Genomic DNA, 23,724 nt, shown 5'->3' on the forward strand with positions numbered 1-23,724 from the left:
ATAAATAAATCAATCTTTAAAAAAATAAAATAGGGGTACCTGGCTGGCTCAGTCAGTGGAGCATGCAACTCTTGATCTTGGGGTTGTAAGTTTGAGCCGCAAATTGGGTGTAGAGATTACTTAAAAATAAAATCTTTTTTTTTTTTCAGTGTCTGGGTGGCTCAGTGGGTTAAAGCCTTTTGGCTCTGGTCACGGTTCCAGGGTCCTGGGATCAAACCCCACATCGGGCTCTCTGCTCAGCAGGGAGCCTGCTTTCCCCTCTCTCTCTGCCTGTGTCTCTGCCTACTTGTGATCTCTGTCAAATAAATAAATAAAATCTTAAAAAATATATATCTTTAAATAAATAATTAAAAAACACCTTTGGGAATCCAGAAATAAGACCAACTCACTCATAAGGCAAAGAAAGATTTTCACTGTTTGGACAGCAACACTTTATAAGAGAATCAATGAGGGAATTTAAGATATTCAAGGAAAAAATGTGAGTCAAGGATTTTATATCCCTATAAATTGTCTTTCAAATATGAAGGCTGCAGCTAATCCACCTAGCATCGATATCATGAAGACTTTTTAAAGACGCTATTAGAAGTAAGCTTCAGGTAGCCAAAGACTAGAGAAAAAAGGACCAGGGCCTTGTGGCAGTGATTCACTTGCAGCTACTACATCCCAAAGAGACAACCAAAGACTTATGTGCCTCCAGAAAGAAGAACGCACTATCACCTATGAAAGTCTTGTCCCTAAATTCAAAACCTGAATTTAATGGAGCTTCTAGGTCCAACTACCAATACCAATATAAAGAGAGGAATACTTATTAGACAACACCACAGGGTCGCAATCAACAAAATGCAGGCTGTGAGGGAAAATGTATGAGAAAATGAATGGCCCAGTTTCTCCAACAAATAAATTATAAGAAAAAGAAGAGACAGAGGGAAAATCTATATATTAAAAGAGACATTTCAACCAATTGTATAGTCTTTATTTGCCTCCTGATTTAAATAAACACACTAAAACATTTTAAAATTATATTTATGAGGCAACTGGAAACTTATTCACTGTTTGGATATTTGATAATAAAGAATTATTAATTTTTTTAGGTGTTATAATGGTCTTAGAGTTTTATTTTTATTTTTTAAAGAGCTCTTATCTTAGTAATATATACTTACAGATGAAGTAATATGATTTCTGAGATTTATTTCAAAAGAATATGAGAGGGAGCAAGACGGGTGGGGATATAGATGAAATAAGATTATCTAGGTTGATTTGTGATGACATGGATGGAACTAGAGGGTATTATGCTTAGCAAAATAAGTCAATCGGAAAAAGACAACTATCATATGATCTCCCTGATATGATGGAAGTGGAGATGCAACGTTGGGGGTTTGGGGGTAGTTGGGAGGAAGACAAACCATAAGAGACTCTTAATCTCACAAAACAAACTGAGGGTTGCTGGGGGGAGGAGGGGAGGGAGGGGGGGTGGGGTTATGGACATTGGGGAGGGTATATGCTATGATGAGTGCTGTGAAGAGTGTAAGCCTGGCGATTCACAGACCTGTACCCCAGGGCTAATAATAAATTATATGCTTACAAAAAAATTAAAAAATAAAAAAAAGATTATCTGGGTTGATAACTACTAAAGTTGGGTGACAGATACTCGAGCAATGTTCCATTTTTGTACGTTTGAAGTTTTCCCTGATAAATAGTTAAAAAGAACAAACTATGGTCCATAATTGGTTATTTAATAAATTAAGCAATTATAATCATTATTATAGCCTCAATACATATTTGGTAAATGAATGAGTTCGGACATAGATAAGAATGAATCATTCATCAACAAATATGAAACACTATTGTGGAGAAGACTGAAAATCTAAGAACTTCCATGTTATCAACACTAGTTATAAGAATGGAGCTCACTCACCCAGGGCGTGGGAGAATGAATGAGCCAGTAACCTTTCTTGAAAAGTCAGGGAAAGAGTGTAGGCAGCTGAAATAAAAAGTGAGAAGCCAGTAAGTCAGCAAAAATTGTGGCATGAGATAAGGTAAAATGAAGTAGAAAACAGTGCCAGGAGAATAAAACCAAATAAAATATGTATGTCAGCTGAAAAAACACACAGCAAGTATGATGTCCAACTTCCTATAAGCACACATGATGGAAGTTTCCAAATATAAAGAGAACTGCGATATATTTAGCAAATGCAATGCAAATGAGAAACATTATAAACTAAAATGGTGAAACATATTTTAAACAAAAAAAAAAAAAATAAAGCTAATATACTGTTGTGGTCTTTCTCTAGAAAAGCAGAAGTCACATGGGATAACCTCAAAGTAATATTTGGGGAACTCAATCCGAAGGAAGTGGGTAAAGATAAAAGAATCAAAAGCTCATAAACCCCCAAATCTCAAAGGCAATAATCTTACCTAAAATCTTACTTAAAAAAAGACCAAAATAGTCGCCAAATGTTTAGGAAGCTGCTTTGTGGGATCAAGGTAAGAGAAATACATTGGCTCAAAGGGGGCACTGCTTTTAAACCCTGGCACAGCCTGGGGCTACAACTTTCTACTTCAGAGAGGTACATGACATCTCTTAGCAAACACCAACAAACTGCCCTTCTCAGGCTGTTTCACTTTCCTCAACTGTTTACGTGTATTTCCATTACCTTTCCTACAATTGTGTTGATCCCACCCTGATGGTTCTGAATTTTGGCTTAGCTCAAACTTTGGCGATTTAGGAGTCTGCTAAGTTCCTCCACAGGTTAGCTTAGTTGCCTCTGCTCCAGGCTGGAATGCAAGTTGACATGAAGCCAGGTATCAGGAGCCATTGGTGGAGGAGGAATCAAGCAGAAACAGCAAAGACAGCAGAGACCTGCTTGCCCTAGTCTCAGCTCAAGAAAAGGCACAGAGGCAGGATTATATGTAAAAGGTGCTGTGATGTCAATTATGTAAAAACAAAGTGGGATGAAAGGAGGAAAAGAAATGAGACTGTGCAGAATGACTTAATGAGGACTCTTACCTTTAGGTTCTAAAATAAGGATTCAATGGTTAAAACCATAAGCAGCAGCAGGAACTTGGAAGTACAGTGTCCTACTGGCATTTACTTTACTTGCTTCACATGCCTATTCCTATTTATAGTTGTTACTACTATTTCTCAGGCCCCTAATTGTTACAAGCCTCACATGAGACTTCTAGAACTGCCAGTTCCAGGTTCAAGTAAAAGTAACATTTCTAGGAGTTAGAAACTAGGGAGCAAAGAGATTACACCTCCATCCGTAGCTAAAACAGCCCCCGGGAAGTCCTCCAAGCACCCTAAGCTTCTTAGTAAACCTGGTATCTGTTCCTATGAAAGACCAGAACTATCATTTCATTTTCTTAGTGGAATTCCCAGTATCTTCCCTAAGGAAATAAGCAGCTGCAGTCCAGAAAGTAACACACCCAACATTATGGTATTGGAAATCTCTCTAGTCAGAAACACCAAAACCTACTTGGATGGAAGCACAGGAAAACGAAAAGGCCAAAAGTGAATGGAAATGCCTATAATACATTGCACTGGCAGTCCTAGCCAGGGCAAGATTAAAAAAAAAAAAAAAAGCATAAAGATTAAAAAGGAGTCTACAATTTGATAAGGCCAATCTTCAAAAAGCAATTTTATGTCTATACACAAGCAACAAACAATTGAAAAATAGAGTAAAAAAGCACCAGTTACAATACCATTAAAAACATCTACCTAGGAATAATTTACCAAGAGATGTTCAAAACTTCTACATTGAAAATTATAAAACACTATGAGAGAAATTAAAAGAAACCTAAATAAATAGATGTTCAAGACTGGAAGAATCAATATTAACTAATTATAACTAATTAGTTGTTATTAACTAATTAGTTAACTAATCTCTAGGTCCAGTTCAATTCCTACTACAAAGCTAAAATAATCAAGACATTATTCAATGTGCTTTGAAGACTCGACAAATAGACCAATGAAACAAAATAGAGAAAACCGAAAGACCACACATATACAGTCAGTTGATTTTCAATGAAGGCACCAGTCCAATTCAATGGGGAAAGTAAAATCTTTCTAACAAATCGTGCTGGAGGGGTGCCTGGGTTAAAGCCTCTGCCTTCGGCTCAGGTCATGATCCCAGGGTCCTGTGATAGAGACCCGCATGGAACTCTCTGCTCAGCAAGGAGCCTGCTTCCCTTTCTCTCTCTGCCTGCTTCTCTGCCTACTTGTGATCTCGGTCTGTCAAATAAATAAATAAAATCTTTTTAAAAAAAATGGTGCTGGAATAAATATCCATATAGAAAAAAAGAAAATTTTATCCCTACCTCACACCGCATACAAAATTAAATCAAGATGGGGTAAACATTAAAGAGTATCTTTATTGGGGTACCTGAATGGCTCAGTCGATTAAGTGTCCAGCTCTTGGTTTTGGCTCAGGTCATGATCTCAGGCGCATGAGACTGAGTTCCATGTGGGGCTCCACACTCAGTGGGAAGCCTGTTTGGGATTCTCTCCCTCTTTCTCTGACCCTTCCCCCACTCATGTGCTCCCTTTTTCTCTCTCAAATAAATAAATCTCTTTTTTGTAAGGTTTTCATTTATTTATTTGACAGAGAGAGACACAGTGAGAGAGGAAACACAAGCAGGGGAAGTGGGAAAGGGAGAAGCAAGTTTCCTACCAAGCAAGGAACCTGAGGCGGGGCTCGATCCCAGGACTCTGGGATCATGACCTGAGCCGAAGGCAGACACTTAACGACTGAGCCACCCAACTACCCCTCAAATAAATAAATAAATCTTAAAAAAGAAAAAAAAGGAATATATTCACAGGCTTGGGATAGGCAAAGATTTCTTAGAGAGGACACAAAAAGTATATTAACCACAAAGGAAAAAAAAGCAATAATCTGAATTTCATCAACATCAAAAAATTCTGGTTATGAAAAGACACCATTAAAAAAGTAAAAAGGCAAGCCAGAGACTGGCAGAAGATAGTTACAACACATTTGGCAAAAGGCTTGCACCTAGAATACATACGGAATTTCTATAATCAATAAAAAAAGGTAAACAACTCAGTTTAAAAATAGGCAAATGCTTCGAACCCTCCATAAATATAAACAAATGGCTAATAACCACATGGACAGGTGGTTAGCATCACTATTATCAGAGAAATGCAAATTAAAACCACAAGATACTACTACATTTATATCCACTAGAATAGTTAAAATGTAAAAGTACAATTGACAATATTAGGTGTTGATGAAGACATGAAGCAAATGTAACCCTTACACATTGTTGATGGAAGTATAAAATGGTATAACCACTTGGAACCCTAGATGGCAGTTTCTAATACAGTAAACCCTACAAACTAGAATATTTTCACAAAAAGATTTGCAGAACAATATTCGTAACAGCTTTATTAATGATATCTCAAAATCAGAAACAACCCAAATGACCCAACAGAGAAATGAGTAAATAGTGGTATATTTATTCAATGGAATAAAAAAAAAAACTAGTTATATCTGCAACAATATGAGTCTGAAAAATATTACATTGAACCAAAGAAACTAGAATAAAATGGTATGATTCCATTTATATCTAGTTCATGAACAAGCAAAGTTAACATATGAATTATTCTTATGAAATTGTTCATATGAAAATGTTCTTCATTTGGGTAGTGGTGTTTAGGGTGTATGTATCTGTCAAAACTCACTGAACTGTATACTTAATATCTTTGTATTTTACTGTGTGTAAATTATTCCCCTATAATGGTAGGATGGAGAGAAAGACCATATATATTTCATTTTTTTAAAAAGATTTTATTTATTTGATAGAGAGAGAGATCACAAGCAGGCAGAGAGAGGGGGTTAGCAGGCTTCCTGCTAAAAAGAGAGTCCTGATCCCAGGACCCTGAGACCATGACCTGAGATGAAGGCAAAGGCTTAACCCTCTGACCCACCCAGGTACCCCGGCCATATATATTTCTGCATTAATTTTTTGTTCTTTAGTGCATAGGCAGGTTGAATATATTAATACATCTGTTTACAGTTACCAGAAATACCAGGAGAGACTGCTCCTCAATTCAAACAAGATGGCAACATTATCATACAAATTGAATTTTCTCCAGAGGATATCAATTTAAAAATAGTATATAGTGGGGGCGCCTGGGTGGCTCAGTGGGTTAAAGACTCTGCCTTCGGCTCAAGTCATGATCTCAGGGTCCTGGGATCGAGCCCCGCATTGGGCTCTCTGCTCAGCAGCGAGCCTGCTTCCCCCTCTCTCTCTGCCTGCCTCTTTGCCTACTTGTGATCTCTATCTGATAAATAAATAAAATCTTAAAAAAAAATAAAAAATAAAATAAAATAAAAATAGTATACAGTGGATATTTCTCAGTTCATTGGCCACAGGCCAGTAGGGAGACTGTGCCCTCATATGCATATGCCCTTGTTAGTACCTAATCAAAGTAGATCAAAAGGTCAAATGTTATATTGTAAGGATGAGAGTCAGGAATTTTTGAAAATTCCTTTGTACTTCTTTCTGGTCAATCTTCATCTGCAGAGTGAACTCCGGCTCTGATTTTTATCACTATAGATTAAGTTTTGCTTATTCATGGGGGCACCCGGGTGGCTCAGTCAGTTGAGCATCCAGTTCTTGCTTTTGGCTCAGGTCATTATCTCTGGGTTGTGGGACTGAGCCCTGAGTCACGCTGCACACTGAGCATGGATCATGCCTGGGATTCTCTCTCTCTCTCCTCTGTCCTCCCCCCACTCCCACCCCCTGCACCCCTCCACACACACGCATTCTCTCTAAAAATTAATAGAGAAATGAATAAATAAAGTTTGCTTGTTCATGAACTTCATTTAAATAGAATCTTTTTTATTTTAAAAGATTTTATTTATTTATTTGTCAGAGAGAATGAGAACAAGCAGACAGAGTGGCAGGCAGAGGCAGAGGGAGAAGCAGGCTCCCTGCTGAGCAAGGAGCCTGATGTGGGACTTGATCTTAGGATGCTAGGATCATGACCTGAGACAAAGGCAGCTGCCCAACCAACTGAGCCACACAGGCGTCCCTAAATGGAATCTTTAAAAGCACATTTGGAATTTATCTTTTTTGGGGCGATTGAGTGGTTCAGTCAGTTAAGCATTTGCCTTCAGCTCAGGTCATGATCCTAGGGTCCTGGGATCGAGCCCTGTGTCAGGCTCCCTGCTCAGTGGGGACTCTGTTTTCCCTCTCCCTCTGACTCACCTCCCTGCTTGTGCTCTCACTCATGATCTCTCTCTCAAATGATATAAAAAATCTTTAAAAAAAAAAGCCTATTTTGGGGCCTCTGGGTGGCTCAGTCATTAAGTGTCTGCGTTCAGCTCAGGTCATGATCCCAGGGTCCTGGGATTGAGCCCCACCATCACAGGAAGCCTGCTTCTCCCTCTCCCACTCCCTCGACTTGTGTTCCCTCTGTCACTGTGTCTCTCTCTGTCAAATAGAAAATAAAATCTTAAAAAAAAAAAGCATATCTTTTTTATAAAGATGTACAATTACTCAAAAATACTGGAAACCAGTGACTATAATAACTAAATGTCTAAATTTTCATTAATAATCAAAATAGGGACACCTGGCTGGCTCAGTCAGAGGAGTAGTGACTTTTGTTCTTGGGGTCATGAATTTGAGCCCCATGTTAGGTACAAAAATGACTTAAATAAATACATACATCTAAAAAAAAAGTGGTTGAAGAGTACATGGGCAACAAAATATGTGATGCTAGAATACATTTTCGAAAAAGCATTATAAACTGCTGTAGGAAAACATAAGGTGATATTTATCTTCAATAAGTAATACAAATCAAGAAATAGTTTCTCACCTTAAGTTTTGGGTATATTTGGCGCAGAGAATCTGCAGTTCCCCTGTCAGCTTCATCAGGAATACACACAATATCTAGCTTCATTTTCATCTTGAATTCTGCAGATAGAGCCTTTTGGACATCCCTGGTTGTGATGATGATGACTTCTACAGAACAAAAGGGAGAAAGAAGGAAAAACACAAAAACACATTTATTTAGACAGTGGTTTCACCTGTTCAATTAAATTTGGTCTGTTTCTAGATTTAATAATAACAGTTGATATTACTGAACCTTTTCAATGTATTTACAGGCATTCTCTCAATTCTTACAACAATCTCATTTTACAAATGAGAAAACTTGGACTAAAAGATATTAAGTCACTTTGTTCAGGGTTACACAACTAGTAAGCAATGGACTCAAGATAAAACTCGTCTGATGATTAGAGCCCACACTTTAATATATTATATATGGGGCACCTGGGTGGCTCAGTGGGTTAAAGCCTCTGCCTTCGGTTCAGGTCATGATCCCAGGATCCTGGGATGGAGCCCCACACTGGGCTTTCTGCTCAGCAGGAAGCCTGCTTCTTTCTCTCTCTCTGCCTGCCTCTCTGCCTACTTGTGATCTCTATCTGTCAAATAAATAAATAAAATCTTTTTAAAAATTACATATCATTACTTGATGCAAAGAGCTCAGAAGAGCATGCATCAAAGCAGATACAAATGGGATCACATTTGAAATCTTCATTCACTACAAAGGAAGAGCTATCACCACTTCCTACCAGGTAGCCATGAGTACTTCACTGAGGACCACAATGAACGCTACCAAGAGACAATCCCCACTTAACAGATGTCTTCATTTTATCCACATATCTGGTAATGAATGACAGAAAACTGGAAATCTTTGTTAATGATCTTTGGTAGGGTAATGTAATTCACTGCAACATAACTTGTATTGCTAATGTCTGAAGATCAGATTTTATTTATTTTTAAAGATCTTGTTTACTTATTTGACAGAGAGACAGATACAAGTAGGCAGAGAGCCAGGCAGAGAGAGGGAGAGAAGCAGGCTCCCTGCTGAGCAGAGAGCCCGATGCGGGACTCGATTCCAGAACCCTGGGATCATGACATGAGCTGAAGGCAGAGGCTTTAACCCACTGAGCCACCCAGGTGCCCCTGAAGATCAGATTTTAGCATCTCAATTTCCACTGTTCCATGATAGTGTTCCAGGTAACAATTTTCTCTCCCTTTCACCATAATCATACTTTTCTATTTTCTTCCCTTCTCTTTCTTCCTCCCTCTTTCTTTTCCAAATCATTTAATTTTCCTTCCTTCCTTCTCTCACCTTTCTTCCATTCCCTGCTTTGCTTTTAGTACCAACTCATTCAACCAATAAATACAAATACACTTCATATGTAAAGAAAAAATAGGCACTGAGAAGTCAGAGATGAATTCAACATGGTTCCTATTCTTAAGAAACTTAACATGGAGAAATGACTAAGAAAGTGGAAGTGATGGCCTTTGAGATAGGTCAAGATAAATTCAAGACCACTGAAAACTTCTTTAGTATACACTCTATAAATACTGATGTTACAAAGATGAATGAGGTACAGTAGCTGCTCTCAGATCAGTCTTCCATTCCACTAATTACAGCATAAAACAGGCCTTGGTGGGTACTGAGATAGAAAAACAAAGTGTGATGGAACCATCGAGGACAGGGTGATTGATGCTGTTTGGAACTTCAAAGAGAAGATAACATTTTGGAGAAGACATTTTATTTTACTATTTCATTTTTTTTTTTTTTTTTTTGGAGAGAACATTTTAGGAGAGTGCATAGTCAAGGAAGTAACTGGAAATATGGGACAGTCTAATAACTGGACTAAGACTCTTATGTGTGGATAGAAAGAAAAAAACTAAGCAGGACTACATTAACTTCTTTAAACTCATGAACAATATGAAGAAAGTGAACACAGACTTTGTTATTAAATTCCGGAATCCTATGTTTAGGAGGCATTCATCAATTTCTTTTTTTTTTTTTTTTTTTTAAAGATTTTATTTATTTATTTATTTGATAAAGAGAAATCACAAGTAGACGGAGAGGCAGGCAGAGAGAGAGAGAGAGAGGGAAGCAGGCTCCCTGCCGAGCAGAGAGCCCGATGCGGGACTCGATCCCAGGACCCTGAGATCATGACCTGAGCCAAAGGCAGCGGCTTAACCACTGAGCCACCCAGGCGCCCGCATTCATCAATTTCTAAGTGAGACTTAGTGAGATAAAATTTCCTATGTAATGGGTGTTAAACACACCATAAAAGAAACCCCTAACCACAACTGAAGATATAGCAAGAGTAAAAAGGAAAAAAAAGTTACTGATGGCAAATCCACAAGGAGTTATTAAAGTATAGTATGATATTTTAAAGTGTATTAAAAAGAAAATCTTTTGGGGCACCTGGCTGGCTCATTTGGTAGAGCATGGGACTCTTGATTTCAGAGTTGTGAGTTTAAGCTCTACGCTGGATATAGATTACTTAAATAAAATCTCGAAAAGAAAAGAAAATAGAAAATCTTTTCTTAAACATCTCTTAACATCAATGTCATGCAGACCACTGCACAGAAACATTCATGGGTCTCTTTCAGGAAGGCAATTATCATAGCACAATGAACACTGGAACACAAAACTGTGCCCCAGGACCAGACACCACTTCCAACTAGTACTCAGATTTGCTACATCTAACTACAGGACACCTCAAACTCATTGCAGCCAAAGCTGAATTCATTATATTCATTCAAATTTGTTCCTTGATTCATAATGCCTTTCCTGGTTATCCATATCACCACCTAGTCACCTAGTCACCCAAGCAAAAAGTAGAGGGAACTCCTCTCTCTTTTTCTACACTCCCTCCCCATAAATCATCAACTTTCTCAAATGTTCTCTCTTCTCCATCCTTAGTGCTACTTCTTTAGTTCAGGTCCTATTTCTTTAGTTCACTGTTGCTATGGACTTCTGTATCAATTCCCCAGTTCATCTCCTAACTCCCTCAAATCCATTTTTCATATAATTTCCAAAGCAGTATTTCTAAAATGTGCATCTAAGTTGTCAAATTTGTTACCATAAAGTTGTTCAAAATATTTACTTACTATCTTTTTAATGTCTGAAGGATCTGTAGTGATGCCCCCTCTATTTATATATGTATTTAGACTACAAGGTCCTAGAAATCAGGGCCTGAATTATCTTTTCAACACTGTACCCCTTAATATATTAATACATTACCACATACATATAGATTCACAGTTAAGTACTGACTATGAGGTACTAACTTGGATTCCTATTGCACTCCTTCCGAGTGCATTGGATCATTGTGGGGAGCAACTCTAACACAGTAATAGTGCTGTCTTCTCAAGAACCTTTTAACATAGCAATAGAGTACTGCTATGTTCTTAATTTATAGAGGCCAACAGTCAGTGGTGAGTCAATCTCATTCATCCTCTCTCACCCTCATAAAGCTGAAAAATGACTGGGATCAAACATCCCTCAAGTTTTATGAGTATATTTAATTGTCATAGCTCACCTTCAAATCCAACACGCTCAAGCAGGTTCAATGGGTACCAAATTAAAGGTTTGTTCCCAACTGGAAGCAGAGGTTTGGGAATGCTGGAAGTCAGGTCTGTCATCCGAGATCCCCCTCCAACTGCCATTACTACTGCTTGAAATTCCATTTTCACAAACTGCTGTCACAGAAAAAAAAAAAAAAATTAACAGGAAAAAAAATTATAAAATTCAAACCACACACAGTACTAACCCTACTTCTACTTAGGTTATTGATACTATGTCAAATGTGCCACTTGCAACTCCAAAAACCACAGTAAGAAAGTTTCCTTAGCTATAGTATAAGCATCACCTTTATTATATTTTTTGACTCACCAATACATACTCTCAGCTCCAGCCAAGGGAGATGGGCTGAAGGAGGCATGTGAATTAAAGAAACTTGGCCCTTTCCCTTGAGGTGCTCACAATTAAGTGGAGAAGACAAATTTGGTAAATTACAATATACTATGGTTAGTGTCATAGCAGAGATATATTCAAGATGCAGTAGGCATATAGTCTCAGTCTTCCTAGAAAAGTCCAGAAAAGTTTTATAGGAAGGTAAGATCTGAGCTGACTCTTCAAGGATTAAGAGTTTACCAAGTGGGGTGGGTGTGTGTGTGTGTAATGGAATAAAACTCAGCCATCAAAAAGAATGAAATCTTGCCATTTACAATGACATGTAAAGAACTGGAGGGATTTATTCAAAGCAAAATAAGTCAGTCAGAGAAATACAAATATCATATGATTTCATGCATATGTGCAATTTGAGAAACAAAACATGAACATAGGGGAATGGAAGGAAAAATAAATAAAGATGAAAACAGAGAAGACGACAAACCATAAGAGACACTCAACTCTAGGAAATAAATTGAGCATTGCTGGAGTGGAGGTATGTGGGGGAATGGGGTAACTGGGTGATGGGCATCGAGGAGGGCACTTAAAGTTATGAGCACAGGGTGTTATATGCAACTGGTAAACCACTAATTTCTACCCCTGAAACTAATAATACAGTATATGTTACCTATACTGAATTTAAATAAAAAGAAAACTTTAAAAAGGAGTTTACCAAGTGGGCTTCTGATGAGTTATTTCTTGGAAAAAGAGTTAACAGCAATAAGTACAAAATATATAAATAAATATAATAAATAAATATATAAATAAAAAATAAATACAAGCATATTAGGTCTCTGAAAAGTATAAAATGACTTAAAACGTCTCCAATAACTCAGCCATCTGCTCCCATCTTTTCATTATCCCCAATGATGAAAGATACTGCTATAAACACAAATGCAGGCTTGCATCTGAACCTAGATTTGCAGAGCACAGTGGCAGAAACAAATCAGATTAATTCCCTTTTCTAAACTCAAGGTAATAAACCTGTTTGACCTTCAAAATAATCTCTTTACAGGTGCTACCACAGAAAAGATGCATAGTAAAAGGTCATAAACTTTACTGATTTAAAATAAAAGTACTTCTTGATTTACAACAAATGATATAACTTCTTTTTTTAAGATTTTATTTATTTATTTGACAGAGATCACAAGTAGGCAGAGAGGCAGGCAGAGAAAGAGGGGAAGCAGGCTTCTTGCTGAGCAGAGCCAGATGCCATGTGGGGCTCTGGGATCATGACCTGAGCACACGGTAGAGGCTTTAACCCACTGAGCCACCCAGGCACCCCTGATATAACTTTTTAAATACAAGTGTGAAATGCAATTTTTTTCAGAAAAAAAATTATTTGACAGTAAGTTGACAAATAATGTTGCACCTTTATTCATAATTATGATCATCTCTAGGCCCCTCATCAATATTTAAACTGCAGCACTTAAACCCAGTACACCCGAGGCACAAAGTGAAGGCTCTTGCACAACATCTACAACTTAAAGATACAGTAATTTCGGGGTACCGGGGTGGCTCAGTCCATTAACCGTCTGCCTTTAGCTCAGGTCATGATCCCAGGGTCCCAGGATTGAGCCCCTCTGCGGGCTCCCTGCTCAGCCGGGAGCCTGCCTGTTTTTCCCTCTCCTTCTGCTGCTCTCTCTCAACTAAATAAATAAAATCTTAAAAATAAAAGAAAAAAGGTACCATAATTTCAATTCCAGCAAGCATTGCCTCAGATTAGAATTTAAATTCAATTTGGCTGGCACTATATAATTCGTTTCACATCTGATGTTATTATGAAGAGAACATTGGCGCTTTCGCAGTCAGAAGACCTGAGTTTGAGTTCTGGTTCTACCACTTACAGGCAAGGCCTGACATTTAAGGCCTGACATTTAAAACTCTAAGCCTCCTCAATTCCTAGAAGGGAACCTGGCACTTAAGCTCACAAACCCTGAAGCAGAATGTCAAATGCCGCAGTGTCACAACTCTGGGTAATGGGAGTCTCCCAAGCTTTGGCGGGGGGTGGGGAGGTGTTCATGGCATCTCAGACATGCTTCCATTATTGCAGTTATTGCCTCTCTCTTTGTCAACTGGTGAGATAAAACACTACCATAATGGGTATTTCATCTGGAGCTTGTTGTATTCCGATTTGATTGCTTTGCCCCAAACAACGAAAAACAGGCAGAATAAATAAATGAAGGGCTGAAGTGGAAAGAGTTCAGGTACTCTGCGGAGTGTGTGGTCCCCGATCTGGTCCTCGCTGTGACTTCAAGCAGATGCTCCCCTCCTGAAACTCCTCTCCATCTGTTGCACAAAGTCGTTGGCTCCCTTCTAGTTCGGCCACTTAGCTGCCTGCCCGGTCCTGGCAGGGACTCGAGCTGGAGACCCTGGAGCTCTGCACCCTCGCCCACCCCATCAGGCCTTCCTCGGCCGGGATCAAGAAGCCTGCTTCCCCCACATGAAGCGGGACCCCGTGGCCCTCACCGCCGTGTTCATTCCCAACAGCCAGCTCGTAAGGGGCCTGACAGCGCAAAAGCCGCAGCTTTACCTCTCAACTCCCGGCGCGCCACAACAGCTCCCAGCGCTCCCCACGCTCCCCACGCCGCCTGCGACTGAGAGCCTAAAGGCGCAGGCGCGCGATGGCCAAGCATATCGATGGGACCGCAGGCCCGCAGAGCAGAGAGGAGCGCCGAGCAATAGATTACGTAGCGAGCGTTTGCATTCTTAGAGGAGGGGAGGAGGCACAGTGGTCTGTACCCTTTCGTTCATTCACAAGTCATCAACGCCCATTGAGTGTCCTTCCTAATGCTGCGCTCCTGGAATCCTGGAACAAGTCACGGTCTCTTGCTTCAAGATCTCTTTCTACCACCTGGCCCCTACTACTACTACTGGGCTAGCCAGTGGAGAAATGTCTAAATGCCCTTGCAGGCCAGGTATTGCCAAGGCTTTCTAGGTCTGCGATGTCTAAGGCAGAGACTCACATCGGCTATGTGAACCAGACTCTAATGGTATTGAAAACAATCACCTTTAGCCATCAAAACTGTGGGAGGGGGGCGCCTGGGTGGCTCAGTGGGTTAGGCCTCTTCCTTGGGCTCATGATCTCAGGGTCCTGGGATGGAGTCCTGAGTTGGGCTCTCTGCGTGGCAGGGAGCCTGCTTCCTCCTCTCTCTCTCTCTCTCTCTCTGCCTGCCTCTCTGACTACTTGTGATCTCTGTCAAATAAATAAATAAGATCTTAAAAAAAGAGAGAGAGAGAACAGTACAGAGGCCAGTAGAGAGGAAGGGAAGTAAGCCAGATGGAAAGTGAATGATGATAAAGGTCAAATAGGCAGTGGGAGAGAGAGTGGAGAATTCAGATTGCAGGGGTCTTGTAGGCCATTGTGAAGACCCCTTGAATTAAGCAGAGGAGGGACATGTCATCCATTTTAAATGCTCATATTTAAACTAGCAAATATTTTCAGGGAACTTATTCCTGTAGCTGAGTAGTTGAGTAATTGCTTCAGTTTAAATGGCTTTTATTCCCTAGAACAGTGGTTCACAAACTTTTTGGTTTGTGGCCCCTTTATAGTTTGTTTTTTTTTTTTTTTTTTTTTTTTTTTTTTTAAGAGAGAGAGAGAATGTGTGTGTGTGCACCAGGAGTGGGAGGGGAGAAGCAGAAGGAAAAGGAGAGAGAGAATCTCAAGCAGGCTCCACACCCAGCTCGGAGCCCTACCAGCCCTACCCAGCTGGATCTCAGGAACCCGAGATCATGACTTAAGTTGAAATCAAGAGGTGGACGCCCAACCAACTGAGCTACCCAAGTGCCCTGAGAATCCTTTTCACTATTAAAAATTATTGGGGACTCTTGAGGTACCTGGTTGGCTCAGTCTGTGGAGCATGTGACTCTTGATCCCAAGGTTGTGAGGTCCAGCCCCATGTTGGGTGCAGAGGTTACTTAAAAATAAAATCTTTAGGGGCATCTGGGTGGCTCAGTGGGTTGAGCCTCTGCCTTCAGCTCAGGTCATGATCTCAGGGTCCTGGGATTGAGCCCCGAGTCAGGCTCTCTGCTCAGCGGGGAGCCTGCCTCCCCCTCTCTCTCTGCCTGCCTCTCTGCCTACTTGTGATCTCTGTCCAATAAATAAATAAAATCTTTTAAAAAAATAATAAAATCTTTAAAAAGAAAATTATTGGGGGCCCCAAAGGACTTTTGTTTATATGGATTTTATCTGTTGATATTAACCTTATTAAGAACTCCAATCTAAGAAATTAAACATTAATTCATTTTCAAAATAAAAATAATAAAATTATTGCATGGTAACATAAATACCATTTGTATGATAACCTATGTTTCAAACCAAAAAAAGCAGAAGAATGCCATATTTTCACCTTTTTGCATATCTCTTTAATGTCTGGCTTAATAGAAAACAGCTGGATTCTCTCATCAGTTGCAATATATTGTTTTGGGTGAATTCTATGATAAAACCTGACCTCACATAGATATGGTAGGAAAAGGGAGAGATATTTTAATAGCCTTGTCAGATAGTTGTAGGTAAGACTGTGGTACTACACAAAAACTCAGTAAGTGGCAGTTTTTTAAAGATTAGTTGTAATGTAGAATTATTATATCAATGAGCATTTGTACTCTAATACTTGCATTTCGAATGGACAATTTGATGCATTGATCACTTGTAAAATATCCTCCCAAATATTGACTCATTATATTTTTTAAATTGCATTTGTTCATATCACCACCAATCTTATCAGAAAAATCCTTTAAATATTGGAAAGCTGGCAACCTTATGACGACAAATACAAGTTTTCCAAACTTCTGATTTTCTCTTGAAAGCTCAAATATTATCATAGGCAACAACACTTTCAGTGATTTTCCTTGAAGAGATGGGCTTACTTCATTAATTTTGACAGTTTGTGTGTTCTCAAGGACCAAGAGTTAATAAAATTACATTACTGCTTCATCAAAGACATTCTTATTTTTTTTAAAAAGATTTATTTATTTATTTTAGAGAGAGAGAGAGTGCGAGCTGGGGGAGGGATGGAGGGAGTGGGAGAGATTCCCTAACAGATTCCCCACTATACATGGAGCCCAACACAGGGCTCCATCCCAGGACCCTGAGATCATGACCTGAGCCGAAACCAAGAGCTGGCCTCCTAACCAACTGAGCCATACAGGAACCCCCAAAGACATTCTTAAGTGAACCTTACTTTGTCTTATTATTTTTTATTTTTATTGCAAGTGTGTGGCAGTGAAGAATACAATGCATATTATACAGTTTGGTATCACTGCTTTGATTCACGCCAAAGCACTAGCCAACTTAGCCACCATGGCTTTTGTGCCATTAGTGCAAATATCAATATAATGAAAGGCAGATAATATTTTAATATTATTATAAAAATGGTTTTTAACCCGAGAGATACCTTGAAAGGGTCCTGAGGACTCCCAGAGGTCCACGGAGCATACTTGAAGAACTGCTGCCTCATGGATTCCTTCTTTCTGGTTCTCATTGCTTCTGGTATTTACGTTATGGTACTCATCACAAAGGATTTTCATCCCCTTTTTCATGTTTTCTCTATCACAATGGGAGCCCTTGGAGGACAAAGGCTATATGTTATTTGCTTCTCTCTCCAGGTCCTAGCATAGGACCTGAGACATGCTAAGTAAGTAATATGAATAAATTAAAATTTCTCATAAATTTTCCCTTGACCTCCCATTTGGTGGTGGAAAAACTGAGCTGAGGGCCTAGGTCACTGACAACATCTCTTTTCCTGAATGTTCCTTCTCACTAAGTCAATCTACATTACTATCTCTTATGCCTAGCCTCATGCTTATTATTTACTTTTTATTTACTAATTATGTGGGAAGTATTTAATAAAAGCATATTAATACGGGCTGTTCCTTATAATGTTTCCTGTTCACATTTCTTCCTCAAGGGATATTTATATTTATGTTTTTATATGTGGTGGGGACTAGTTTAAGAAGGTCAAGTTCCAAAGTTCTCTTTGAACTGTGGGAGACAAAAGAAACCTTTCAAAAGTTGGGCCTTGGCTCAGAAATACTCTTCCCACGGTCTGCAAGAGCTCTCTCTTTGGGAATTTGCTGGCCACATCATAATATTCATCTACTCCATTTGGCTGTGGACTTGTCAGTGGGGCAGGAAATTATTATTTTTAGAGTACTGAGTGAAAGATAAAAATGAAAAGAGAAACTCTACTTTGGCAACCAGTTGCAGGTCCCAAAATATTTGTGTTTTATTTTTGTACATGAGCCCACCAGTTGCCTAATAGATTCGTGATAACTTAGAGAGCAAATGATGCTATAGTGTTTCTATAAAGAGCTTGGAAAATAACTTCATTAATTGGGACTTCAACTATTTCCTTTCAAGAACACAGAATTTTCATTGTTGGTGGTTTTAAAAGTCTGAATCTGGACATTTATGCTTTAAACTGATGGGTCAGGGAGCATCTGGGTGACTCCATCGGTTAAGTGTCTGACTCCCGATCTCAGCTCAGGTTTTGATCTCAGGGTCGTGAGTTCAAGCTCCGTGTTGGGCTCCATGGTGGAGCCTGCTTTAAACAAGCATACAAATGGATGGGTCAATTAAAAAAATATGTGATTTATGGGGCGCGTGGGTGGCTCAGTGTGTTAAAGCCTCTGCCTTCGGTTCAGGTCATGATCTCAGGGTTCTGGGATGGAGCCCCACATCAGGCTCTCTACTCTGCAGAGAGTCTGCTCCCCTCCCCCCCACCGCTCCCTGCCTGTCTCTCTGCAGACTTGTGATCTTTGTCAAATAAATAAATAAAATCTTTTTTTTTTAAGATTTTATTTATTTATTTGACAGACAGAGATCACAAGTAGGCAGAGAGGCAGGCAGAGAGAGAGAGAGAGAGAGAGGGAAGCAGGCTCCCTGCAGAGCAGAGAGCCCGATGCGGGGCTCGATCCCAGGACCCTGAGATCATGACCTGAGCCGAAGGCAGCAGCCCAAACCACTGAGCCACCCAGGAGCCCCATAAATAAATAAAATCTTAAAAAAAAAAAAAATACGTGACTTAGTCACTTTGGTAATTCTTTTCCTCCTTTACTGAAAACAAAACTTTGCAAATGGCTGATTTTCCTCATTTTTGAATTGGAAAGTATGGTTGATGAGCCACAGTTTATTTATTTATTGAACAGCTATTTACTGAGTGACTACTATGTGCCAAGGGGAGTTTTAGACCCTTAAGGTATATTAGTGAACCAAAAAAAGAAAAAAAAAAAAAGGATCCAACCCTCATCCTAATAGGCAGAGGCAGCATACATTTTAAATCAATTTAAATAATAAATGAGTAGGGACGCCTGGGTTGCTCAGTCGGTTGAGCCTCTGCCTTCAGCTCAGGTCAAGATCCTGGAGTCCTGGGTTTGAGTCCTGCATCAGGCTCCCTGCTCATTGAGGAGCCTGCTTCTCCCTCTCCCTCTCCCTGCTGCTCTGCCTACTTGTGCTCTCTGTCAAATAAATAAATATACTCTATTAAATAATAAATGAGTAAACTGTACAGAATATTAAAGGGTGATTAAGTACTTTGGGAGTAAGAAAAAAGTAGGTAGGGAGGAGGGACAGAGAGAAGGAGAATACCACATTGGCAGCTACAAAGTCTTACAGTTTTATGGAGGTAATTGAAATTTGGGACTTGTGTCTCATTTAAATCTCTTTCTATATAATACATTTATAAGCAAATACAAAATGAAGTGGTGAAATCAGTAAAAATGGTGAGGAAAGTTCCTCCAAAAATTCTTTCCTCCATAAAAGAAATGAGAATACTGTAAAAAAAAAACTGTCAGAATCAACTTTTTTGAATGTATACCATGAGCAGTGAAACAATCACATCGCTTCTTTCAGTATGTTGGTAATTAATACTCTGTGTATTTGGTTCACAGACACACAGCAAGAATGTCGTTGTGTCAATTCCTTGTCTCCCCAGTGATAAGCCTGTGTGATATTTAAAAAAAAAAAAAAAAGATTACAGGGGCCCCTGGGTGGCTCAGACGGTTAAAGCCTCTGCTTTCGGCTCAGGTCATGATCCCAGGGTCCTGGGATCGAGCTCCACATTGAGCTCTCCCCTTGGCGGGGAGCCTGCTTCCTCCTCTCTCTCTCTGCCTGCTTCTCTGCCTACTTGTGATCTCTCTCTGTTGAAAAAATAAATAAAATATTAAAAAAAAAAGATTACAGAATTGGCCAAAAGATGAAAGTGCAGCAAAGAAATGAAAAATGATAGGGCTGGAAGTGAAATTCAAATTGAACATAAATGGAGTTAGAGAAGAAATAGGTGATCATGGGAATGTTAACACCGTCACCAAGACAAAGTGTAGATCCGTATGAATCGAGTGAAGGCTACTTCATTTCCAAAAGGAGGAAAGTGGCTGTGACAAAAGGGATGAAGATGTCTCACAAAAACTGATGCCAGCAAAAAACCACTTTGCCTTCATGGCATTCTTAGAGATACTTCATGAGATTGTACGTAAAAAGGATATAATGTCGGAAGTAAAGAGGAGTATGACAATTCTTCAAGGCATAGTGAAGATACTTGTTCTGTATTATAAGAAATTAGAGGCCAGTGCCTGGCTAGGTCAGTTGCTAAGCGTCTAATGCTTGATTTTGGTTCAGGTCATCATCTTAGCATTGAGGGATCAAGCCCCCATCGAGCCCCGGGTCAAGCCCCACGTCTGGCTCTGCATTGAGCATGGAGTCTGCTTGAGATTCTTGCTCCTTTTCCCCTCTCCTCACCTTGCTTGAGCTCTGAATACATATATACATACATACGTATGTACATACATACATATGTAAAATCTTAAAAAAAGGAAAAAGAGAAAAAAGAGGCAAGCATTGTTTAAACTATTTTGGTAAGATTTTTTTTTTGTAAAGAAAACAATTTAATTCCCAATTTCTCTAAATGCTTGAGATTACAAAGTACTAAATAAATATTAGTTTTACTATGTTTTCATTTTCCTACACATTTATAACTGATGCTAAGAAATTTTTTGATGCTTTGACAAAAACTTTTAAAGGTCACAGAACAAGGGTAATTCCTCCCATTAATGATTAAGATTTTTGTTTGGTTTCAACTTGCAGTGTCACATTCTTGTAGTATGGTGAAAAATGAAGATTTTTTTTTAATTTAATTTTTTGGGAGAATTCTTTTTTTTAAGATTTTATTTATTTGAGAGAGAGCACAAGTGGAGGGCTGGGCAGAGGGAGAGGGAGAAGCAGACTCCCCCGCTGAGCAGAGATTCTCCACCCCCCACCCCACTAACATGGGACGTGATCCCAGGGACCTGCGGATCATGACCTGAGCCAAAGGCAGATTTAACTGACTATGCCACTGAGGCACCTCGATAACATTTCAAATCAACAGTAAAAGGGTAGATGCTTCTGAAAAGGAAGCCATGTTGGCTATGTTGGCTATGGCCAACAGCTAGTATGTGGAAAAACCTGGATATGAATATGGGCAGCTAGCTCTACAGAGTGGGCTCTTTTATTTTTTTTATTTTTAAAGAGATTTTATTTATTTATTTGACAGACAGAGATCATAAGCAGGCAGAGAGAGAGAGGAAGGGAAGCAGGCTCCCCGCTGAGCAGAGAGCCCGATGCGGGGCTCGATGCCAGGACCCTGGGGTCATGACCTGAGCCGAAGGCAGAGGCTTCCACCCATTGAGCCACCCAGGCGCCCCGGGCTCTTTTATTTTTTTAAGATTTTATTTACTTATTTGACGGAGAGAGAGATCACAAGTAGACAGAGGCAGGCAGACAGAGGGGGAAGCAGGCTCCCCGCTGAGCAGAGAGCCCAATACGGGGCTCGATGCCAGGACCCTGAGATCATGACCTGAGCCAAAGGCAGAGGCTTAACCCGCTGAGGCACCCAGGCACTCCCAGAATGTGCTCTTAACAAGTATACTATAGTGCCTTCTCGTGGTATACATCCAATATATGGTTTCTTTCATAAGGATTTTGAATTCATAAAGAATTAAAAATTTTGTACATTAGGAAAGAACATACATGAATTTAATGGCAAAGGACACACAGGGAAAACCAAGGTATTATAACATCTGACATGACAAAGTCATTAATTTACAGGACTTAATACTTTAGCTACCAAGACAGCAGGCTTTGGCGCTGGCAGACCACCATCCAAATCCTAGCTTCATTATTTATTGACTACCTGCGTGACACCGGGCAAGTTATTTAATTCATTTTTGCTCTAAATTTCTCATCTGGAAATGGGGACAATAAGAGTATTTACTTCATAGAGCTAAGAAGATAAAACAAAGATAATAGATGTACAGCTTTAGCACAGTGCCTTGCTGTGCTTATTACTTTAGTACTGTGCAGAGATTGTTATAAATCAGTATGAAAAGTATAACACCAATAGACAAAAACACAAAAAGAGCAGTTCATAAAGAAGAAAAACAATTGCTCAGTACATAATAAAAGCAGTACAAATTAATGTAACAATCACCATTCTTCAGCATATTAAATTATCAAAAATATTTTTAAGTGTTAATGCCAGAGGGTGGTCAGAGTTTAGGAAATAGACACTAATGGGAACAAAACTGATACATCCTGGCAATTTGACAGTTTGATGGTGAGTTTAGGATGTTATTCTAAGGAAATAATGAAATAGGTATAAAAGGCTATAAAACATGAGGATGTTTATTATAATATAGTTTTCAATATAAAAAAATTTAACAACCTTAATGTTCATCTATAGAGGTGGCTTTTTTTTTTTTTAAACTAAGCTCTGTGTCCAATGTGGGGCTTGAACTCATGACTCTGCAGGCTGAGCCAGTCAGGCGCCCCAGTGGAGGGTTTTAGAGGAGTACAAGTTATGAAAACTCAAAATGTAACAAAATGCAGCCAATATAAATAATAGTTACAGTGAGTATTCCCCTTGTTCCAGTGACCATCATTTCCTGCTTGGATTATTTCCTGCTTCCAAGCTCTCCTCAACTCATTCTCTACACAGATGCCAAAGGCAAATCTAATCATGTCAATCCCTTGCTTGACCCCCTCATGGCTGGTCAATACAAAATCCTAAAACAAGCCTCAAAAGCTCTAATCTCTTCTCTCTCTTCCCGTTATAGTCCAGTAACACAGGACTCAACGTGCTTCTTTGCTGGACTCTGTGCCCAGTCATTCTCCCTGATTCAGCATTCCATTGAGCCCCGTGGGTTAGTATCACCCTGCTCTGTCTTCTAACAATACCTTGCACTACTTCTTTGGAGCTCTTACATAAAGGCTATTAAATGTTTATGCAATTATTTGTTTAATATACTGTTTCCTCTTGCATTAGAGTTTAAATTCCAAGAAAGCAAAAATTATCTGTTTAACCAATATTTTCCCCATTGTACTTAGTACAGTGCCTGACATAGGTGTTTGATGTGTTTACTGAATGAATGGATGAAGAACAAGCTACAAAATACAGTAGGAGCCCAGTTTGGTATAAGAGGGACCAAAGACTTAAGTGGCCAGTACTAGACACAGAAACAGACTACCTCCAGCAGATGCATGCTGGCCAGGCTCTTCCCTGAGAACAGAAGGGGAATGTCCTCTCTGCAGGGCAGGCTCCACAAGAGGGCGGGAGCTTGCTGGGAAGAGCAGAGCTGATGGGAGTGGTGGCCTCTGGGGCTCCTATTCTTCCAGCTCCCCAGGCAAGAAGAGGCTGCTGGAAGAGGAAACTATGTCTTCTGTGGACCACCCAACGCACAGGCACTGGGGAGCCATAAGATGAGGGCTGCCTGGAAGGCTCAGCTCGGGTGTCAGACTCAGAGTTATGGGGAGATAGGCCTTGGGTTGCACACAGCCCCAGGGGGCAGGGCTCAAGGCCAAGGCAGGGTAGCGTCAGGACTCACCCTAGAGGGCAGCGTGGAGAAGCCTTGGGAGAGGAGTGCCACTTCACTTGAAACTGATATTGACTCCTTTGGCT

The 23,724-nt window shown here is 39.7% G+C and overlaps 1 protein-coding gene across 2 annotated transcripts in view; it reads right to left on the reverse strand.

The window, feature by feature from the left end:
* The window catches only part of EIF2B3 (eukaryotic translation initiation factor 2B subunit gamma), a 129,503-nt gene extending 115,086 nt beyond the window's left edge, over positions 1-14,417 (reverse strand). Inside the window, exons 1-3 of one of the 2 annotated variants that reach the window (XM_082750076.1) lie at positions 14,325-14,417; positions 11,382-11,541; positions 7,841-7,986 (exon numbers count right to left, since the gene is read on the reverse strand). In XM_082750076.1, coding sequence (XP_082606202.1) covers positions 7,841-7,986; positions 11,382-11,529 — 294 coding nt within the window. In that variant the 5' untranslated portion in view covers positions 11,530-11,541; positions 14,325-14,417. The remainder of the gene's footprint in view (positions 1-7,840; positions 7,987-11,381; positions 11,542-14,324) is intronic. The other variant, XM_082750075.1, reaches the window with a different exon arrangement.
* Between the last annotated feature and the right edge of the window lie 9,307 nt (positions 14,418-23,724).

This window comes from Mustela nivalis (assembly GCF_964662115.1).
Source record: "Mustela nivalis genome assembly, contig: HAP1_SCAFFOLD_670, whole genome shotgun sequence".
Lineage (NCBI taxonomy): Eukaryota > Metazoa > Chordata > Mammalia > Carnivora > Mustelidae > Mustela > Mustela nivalis.